General features: G+C 36.1%; 1 protein-coding gene across 1 annotated transcript; it reads right to left on the minus strand.

The window, feature by feature from the left end:
* Positions 1–3,017: 3,017 nt before the first annotated feature.
* Positions 3,018–7,229, minus strand: LOC115790440 (extracellular calcium-sensing receptor-like). The gene is made up of 9 exons (XM_030744257.1): positions 6,994–7,229; positions 6,555–6,849; positions 6,317–6,403; positions 5,804–6,070; positions 5,364–5,570; positions 4,980–5,255; positions 4,225–4,452; positions 4,015–4,138; positions 3,018–3,928 (listed from the first exon to the last, which is right to left on the minus strand). The coding sequence occupies exons 1-9, from the start codon at positions 7,227–7,229 to the stop codon at positions 3,018–3,020; spliced, it is 2,631 nt and encodes an 876-aa protein (XP_030600117.1).
* Between the last annotated feature and the right edge of the window lie 772 nt (positions 7,230–8,001).

Genomic DNA, 8,001 nt, shown 5'->3' on the forward strand with positions numbered 1-8,001 from the left:
ATTTAGGTCAAACAACAAGATCTTTGTTCTTAGCAAGAAATGTTCATGATGAAAAACACTGTAGCATTTGTATTGCAGCTGTGGTTTAGAAAACAACTTTTTTTTTTTTTTTAATTTTTGCTTGCAGTTTAAAGGGTTGTTTCCATTTTCTATTTTGTATGTGTGGTGTTAATGTTTTAGAAAGTAGCACTTTAATGTTGATTTGTTCATTGTTGCAAATGAATTAACATTTCAAATGTTTATGTTAATCTGTTTAAACTCACTGATTGGACTTTTATCAGTAGCAGGGCATTGATCACAGTAGGTTTTATGCAGTTTACAGAAATAATTTCCCATTTCAGTTATTTATTCATTCATGTTACTGGGGAAGAAAGAAATAACAATGCTAGACTGGTTTTGAAGTAGTATAGTTTTAGTAGTATAGAATTTGTATAACAAATTCTGTTTCTGAAATATTATACAGCTCTGACAGCTCTGTTGTTTAATGGATATGCATCTTTGTATAATGTTCTTTTAAACAAAACTCTTGCTTACAGTGGTTTATCCAGTTATCTTGGTTAAAGGAAAGAATACCAATTAAAGGCATTTATGAATACATTGTTGTTACAAAAGGAAAAATAAATTTGTTCAATTTATGTTTACATAATGGTTATTAGTCTTTTGTTTATGTTGCTTTATTGGCACTTTTTAAAATCATCACGCCTATCTGTATTTTAGCATAATGGTGCAGGTTTAGTTAACAGAATTTTCAGTGGTAAAGACATTTTCAGAACACTTAGCAAATTGCCAGTTAAGGTTAGAGAATATATGTAAATTTACTAAATGATTTGTGGTGGAATTAACAGAAGTCTCCATAAAATGGTACAGAAAAGGCACTATAGATTTACAGAATTATTCGTATTGAATTAAGAGAAATATCTGTGAATGATACAGAAAAGGTACTGTAAATTTACGGAATTATCCGTATTAAATTAACAGAAATATCCGTGAATGTCACAGAAAAGGTACTGTAAATTTACAGAATTATCTGTATTAAATTAACAGAAATATCCGTGAATGTCACAGAAAAGGTACTGTAAATTTACGGAATTATCAGTATTAAATTAACAGAAATATCCTTGAATGTCACAGAAAAGTTACTGTAAATTTACAGAATTATCTGTATTAAATTAACAGAAATATCCGTGAATGTCACAGAAAAGGTACTGTAAATTTACGGAATTATCCGTATTAAATTAACAGAAATATCCGTGAATGTCACAGAAAAGGTACTGTAAATTTACGGAATTATCTGTATTTCATTTAACGGAAATGACTGTAGAAAAACAGGACAATGTCCTGGCAGAAAATTACCAGGACATTGTCCTGTTTTTTAACGGAATTTTTTTTTACTGTGTACAGTACGTGGCAGTGGCACTCTCATTGTCAGTGTGCGCCGTAAGTAATAACTCTGTGGTATACTTTTTTTTTTGCCTACTCACAGCGTAGAGCAGGCTCCGCAGTGACTATTTACAGTTGTGCCGGAGAGTGTGTGTGTGTGTGTGTGTGTGTGGGGGGGGGGGGGGGGGGGGGGGGCACAAAAGGTTTTCTTCTTCCTAGGGGAGGCAAAACAGAAAATAATTGAGAAGCACTGATTTATGGAAACAGTGAACAGAAATTTTTCTAATAATCACAGATCCAAGTGCCTACCACAAACATCTAGTCTCTTTATGAACATGAGATTCATAAATAAACAAATATATGAACTTATTAAATTAAAATACAAATGTAAATCAAGAACGTTATACAAGAAATGTTTTAACAGTGATAACAGATGACAGATAGATGTGTGGAATTTCCCTATGGTCTGCAGGTCCAGAGCAGAGACTGGAGTTATGGATCTACAGCAGACATAACTAAACCTAATCAGCTGCACAGAGATAACCACAATCCATAAAAACTTAGCATACCGAGCACACAGCAGCTACAAGGATGTGTAATGTAGTTATAAGAACATTTAGATTCACACAAAATGATAGAAACAATCTTCACTGTTTTATCAGGCACTAGTTCATATCAGATAAATGAGCTACTAATTGGTGTCACATTGTGTTGTACAAAGACAGCCTGTCACAGCCTCTTCTCCTGCCCATTCCACAGACTGCCTGTTCACAGAACCTGTAATATTATATGGATGAACTATTATAGTGTAGTAAGTGGAGCTCTGCAGCCAGATGTGTACAAGAGTGCAGAGATCTGGTGCGTTTTCAGAGTGTTCCTTTAATGTTTTTGAGAAGTGTACAAATGTAGTTGCACTGTGTTGTTATTGCTGATTAGTCTTTTCAGTCTTTCATTCTGAATTATGCTTTTATCATCTGTGCATGCATGTGTTGCTTTCTTTCAAACACTGTTCATACAAAGAAAGAAAGAAAGAATAATTCTGAATGCACAAAGTTTCACCTCGTAATGATTGAAAAAGGTTGCTCAAATATAATAAAACATGCATGTATTTGAGGCTCATTTATGGTTACATGCAGCATACATATGGCTTAATGCTTCTTTTAAAGAGCATCATCCATTTTGCAATATTTTGATACATGAAAATGCATTCTTGGTTATGGAATGTGGAAGCATTATAAACACTGGCCACTATGTTTCTCAGTACACATCAGTTCCAGAAAGGCCAAATATACATGGATATGCATTAAGAGTACTGGATTAATCCAATCAATCTTTAATATTTCATGATTAATTTATTTAGACAATGTGCTTTATAGTTAAATCATATATAAGGTAAAATTTCACCATGAAGTCTTACAGAGTCAATACAAATATTTGAAAATTATGTCCTTCATATTTTACCTGCATCTTGAAAAACAAAAAACATGCACAGAAATGCAGAATAAATATCTGAGTTTATATGTTCTCATCCAATGACACCAGTGGGGAGATTTTCTTTAACTTTCAATATAATTGTTTACATTTATTATTCATATTTATAAATTTTTGTGCATGTAGTTTTCTGCTGTAAATGTTTTTTACGATTCAATGCCACGACCCATAATGGCCTTCTTTGTGTTCATCTCTGGTCTCAACAAGATTATGTAACATTTGGGTCCAAACAGTGTGACCAGAAGGCCAAAACTTGAGGCCAAGATGGCAAATACCTCCACTGCATCTGCATAGTTTCCTGGTGAGCTGATATAAACAGGAACAAAGGCCACCCACACAGCACAGAAGATCAGCATGCTGAATGTGATGAGCTTGGCCTCATTAAAACTATCAGGTAGATTTCTTGCCAGGAATGCAATTAGAAAACTGAGGAAAGCCAGCAAACCAATATAACCCAATAAGACTGCAAAACCAACAGTGGACCCAACTGCACACTCATAAACTATCTTATCATTGTGATATTGGGTGTTTTTATGCGGAACTGGAGAGGACGAGACAAGCCAGGTTGTGCAGATGGCTGCTTGAACAGATGTAAGAACCAGAACTGTTCCTCTCTGCTGCATAGCACCAAACCACTTCAGACTAGCTCCCCCTCCTGGCTTGGAGGCTTTGAACACAGCCAGAACAACCATGGTTTTTACCAGAATGTATGAGACACAAAGCACAAAGCTGATCCCAAATGCTGCATGCCTGAGTTGGCATGTCCACAGGCGGGGTCGTCCAATGAACAGCAGTGAACACAGGAAACACAACTTAAGTGAAAGCAATAACTGGAAACTAAGTTCTGAATTGTTGGCACGTATTATAGGTGTTCTGCGATGGTAGATGAAGATCCCAAGAACAACAGCACATATAAATGTTCCCAGCAATGAGGTTGCTGTCAAACTGATACCCAGAGGCTCATGGTAGGACAGGAACTCTGTCTTCTTTGGAACACAGTGGTCACGCTGGGGGTTTGACCAAAAATCCTCTGGACAACTGGTGCACTCCAAGGAGTCTGAAACAAGGGGAAAGATGGTGAAATACATACTATATTTAACATAAATGAAACTAAATATGCCATGCTGAAAGATAAACACTTACTGCTTGTATTAGTGATTTTTCCCTCAGAACAAGGGATGCAGTCAAAACAGCATTTGGGTTCTCCCTTCTTTCTAACCATGCGGGTACCAGGAGGACAGCTCTCACTGCATACTGATCGAGGTGGCTATAGGATGAAACTAAATATTACCTGCTACAATAATATATTGTACATGTTAAAAAAAAACTAAAACCTGAAAAAACATATATAACCTTCTTGGATTCAAAGTTCCAGAAGATTTTGTCTTCATCAAGTATGAGTTCTTCATCTTTGAAAGCTGACCTCTTAACCTCCCCCACATTCTGAACTTTAGTGCTTCCATCAGGGAGCCACAACCAGTTTATCACATCATAAATTGGTAGTACATCACCATTCTCATCAAATGATACTTGATTGCCAAATGGAGTGGTGAAGTTCACCCTTTCCAGGTAATAAACAAGCTGTTCAGAAGGGATATATAAGAAATAAATTACAGTTATTGTAAAAATTACAATTACTTTTTACAGTTCAGTAGCTATTCTATAATCAAATGTAATATTACACATATTATACCAGGCTATAATTTTTTTAAACCATTTATGTCTTTGATGTCATGTATTTTTTAACTATGTAAATTTGTAAAGGTCTTGTATTTGTAGTTGTTGCAGCCTATCTTGGCCAGGACTCCCTTGAAAATCTTAATCTCAGTGGGACTTTCGTGGATAAATAAAGGTCAAATAAAATAAATAAATCATTGAATTTAAACAAGGCACATCACTAGTAATGCTCTATCTGTAAACTGTTTGATACTAACTCTGATTTACCACCTTTTTTGCTTTGGAGTACAAAAAATTGCTTTGAGCTCACTCCATCTTTTTCATAGTTAATCTCTTGGCATTGTATTTAATCCTACAGGCCAAATTACGTTCTGAAAGTAATTATAAAGCAAACAATTTAGTAATTGATGGAGTGTAAACTGATATCACACCTGCCATGGCTCCAGCATTTGCAAAGTGGCACAGCTGTTCCCACTGAAAGGCCCTCTTCCTGGCTTACACTGCAGCATGTCATCAAGGGAATATGCCAGAGCATACACAGCTTTGTACACATTGTACTCAGGCCTGAGGCTGGAAGTGTCCAAGACCTCAGTTTCCACATTTTCCAGCTCTTCCTGTCCAGTGCACAGTGTACCTCCACCTTCCACCCAGCCTGCTGGAGCAGGTGGAAATCTGCACTGAAATGTGAATTCCCAAAATTGATTTACCTGAAATGTATTTATTTATTTATAAAAAATGACAATAAATACTTGTAACTACCACAGCAAAGGGTGTATAATTCTTACAAGTACCCTTGTTTAATGTTAAACTCTCACCATGATGTTTCCAGAACTACTGTTGTGATGTAGGATTGGACGTATTTGTAACAGGAATTCCTTGAGCCCTGGTATTTCACCTTGACGAATGGCGATGCCCAGTGTACCACCCAGGTATGGCATAAGCTGAGGTGTTTGCAGTACACCAGCTGCTGTCCAGACTTCACTGGCCATCCACTGCAGACCTGTTACATTCTGCCTCACTACCTGTACATTGTATTACAGCAAATGTAAAAAGTGATATTGTAGCTGGCAACTACTTTAGTGACATTGTCATGCACTGTTATATTTCAAGTTTCTCAATTTGCAATATAATTCTACATGGTTATTTTTCTGTACTCATTCAGACAGAGACAAAACACAAACCAAAAACGTTTTACACAGTATAGTGATCCAGAGCTTTACTACTAATAATAAATCAAAGTGTTTTAAAGCCAAACCTCTTCCATAAGATTTATCATGTGACTCTCATGTGCAAAGGCAATGACAACTCGAGCTGTGGATTTTTTCATCACGTCCACAATCCTCCTGAGTTCATCTGCATTTTTTTCCCAGGGCAAAACCTCAAAGTAAGCCAGGCAGCCTTCAGACACACTCAGCTCAGATTGGAACGATCTGGCTGCATGAAGTCCATAATCATCATCACTGATGAGCAGACCTGCCCAAGTCCAGCCGAAATGTTTAAGAATCTGAATCATAGCACGTACCTAAGTGAATACAGATTAGTGGGTAAGGCTATAGACTCAAAAAATCCTATCATTGGCCTATCATTGTAATTTAGCTTTGTTTTCTGAGACCATATGTAAATAAATAGAGTGTAACTGTAAAAACTGACAAAATATACATTTGTTAATATTTTGAAATCATTAAGAATTTGGTTGTACAACTGGAATTTTCTTCCTGGAAAAAAACACTCTCGCTTTTCCATTTTAATTTAGCTGATATATTTTCACCTGGAAAGCATCACTTGGGATCGTCCTAAAGAAGGATGGATATTTTTGACGGTCACTCAGGCAGGAACATGTGGCAAAATAACTGACCTGTAAAAGATACAGACTGAATATTGTATGAATATTCAAAGCCTTTACTCTGTGTTTTAACCTTTTCGGGTTGACTGCAGTGTATTTTTACACTATACTTGCAATTAAAATCATGCACGGAGACTATTACATGATTAAGCAGAAAACTTACCATAGGTACTCTGTACAAACCTAAGATGTTAGAGATAGCAATAGAACGTGTAGAGGAAGAATCACCAACAATTGCTAGGACTGGAGGATTTCCAACACATGTATCATCTAATATAATTTGCTCTTCTTGACCACTTGCTAATGACAATGCTGCACGGAATCCAATTCCTAGGTTGACACAGTTATCATATAGAGTGTATCCAAGAGTCACATTAGGTAGTAGGTTGGAGTTTCTGTTGATCTCATTAATAGCAAAGGCCATGGTTTGTGCGAGCCTAAATCCTAGAACATAAAAACTAACAAAAAACAAAAAAATTCTTGAAATTATTGCATTTTTTTTCTAAATGGTATTAATACACCAAATGTAATTACTTTAGATATGAAATACATAATTACATTGGCATTGATTTGACCCATTTTTTCCCCTATTGTATACTTACCCTTGGCATGTAGGCTGTTGTGGTTTTGAGGTAAAAGACAGGTCAGGAACACCTGAAAAAAGGTGGACTGGAAACAGTCCACCCAGAATAACATCTCCACTCTTCTGCATCCCATTTAGATGAAATTGTCCCTGTAACTGACAAGAGGCGGTAAACAAAGAAGAGGATACAGCAGAACAAAAGTAGTAATACAGCAAATAGAGAAAGAGCAAATTCATTCGTAAAAATGACCACATGACAGCTTTCTGATTTTCTGAGCCTACTCATTAGGTTTTATTGCTTTGCCATTCCCTTTTATTGACATGTTGTTTTGCTTATTCTTGCAGACCACCCATCAGGGAAAAAGAAGGAGCAGGGCATCCAGCCATTTTATTCTGCTTGAATTAGTTATCAAGAAGAACTCAGTTTTTTGTGTTTTGTGAATTTCATATTTTATATCTTCTAACCCATATATAGGAAGAATAAATATTCTTGTAATTCAACTAACGCACAAGATGGAAAATTTCTGAGTTCAAATCTCACTGAATCTGACTGTAAATTTTCCATATTATCAGAATATTTTCACTTTTTCATGTTTTTTTAATCTACTTGAATGCCACCCTCTGTAGACTTCAGTGTGCATGTGTTAAAGTATCTGTTTCCATTGTCCCTGTTGGGAAAAGTACATTTTCTTCCAGCTTTGTGTTTTCAGTTTAAAAGTTGAGTACATTCAATTCAGTTTACTTTAATTCAGTTTTATTTACACATCACCAAATCACAAATCGATATTCAATTTCAGTGAATATCTAATCCTCTTCAATTTTAGAAGAGACATAGTGTCATTAAGCCACTGGCTGATGAAGGGCGCTTTGGTTGATTTCCAGTGAAAAAGAAGACGGCGTCTTGCCAGTAAAGAGGTAAACAGTTGCCTCAAGGCAAGGTAAAGGCAAAGAACCCAACAATGAAACAAGCCCCTTTGAGCAAGCACTTTGTGACAGTGGGAAGGAAAAACTCCCTTTTAATAGGAAG

Source organism: Archocentrus centrarchus, chromosome 13 (assembly GCF_007364275.1).
Source record: "Archocentrus centrarchus isolate MPI-CPG fArcCen1 chromosome 13, fArcCen1, whole genome shotgun sequence".
Taxonomy (NCBI): domain Eukaryota; kingdom Metazoa; phylum Chordata; class Actinopteri; order Cichliformes; family Cichlidae; genus Archocentrus; species Archocentrus centrarchus.

Coding starts and splice junctions, on each gene's coding strand:
- LOC115790440 (XM_030744257.1), bottom strand. CDS start 7,229: ATGTGGTCATTTTTACGAATGAATTTGCTCTTTCTCTATTTGCTGTAT. Junction 6,850..6,993: donor CAACAGCCTACATGCCAAGG/GTAAGTATACAA, acceptor GTTTTTTGTTAG/TTTTTATGTTCTAGGATTTA. Junction 5,256..5,363: donor GTAGTTCTGGAAACATCATG/GTGAGAGTTTAA, acceptor AATACATTTCAG/GTAAATCAATTTTGGGAATT.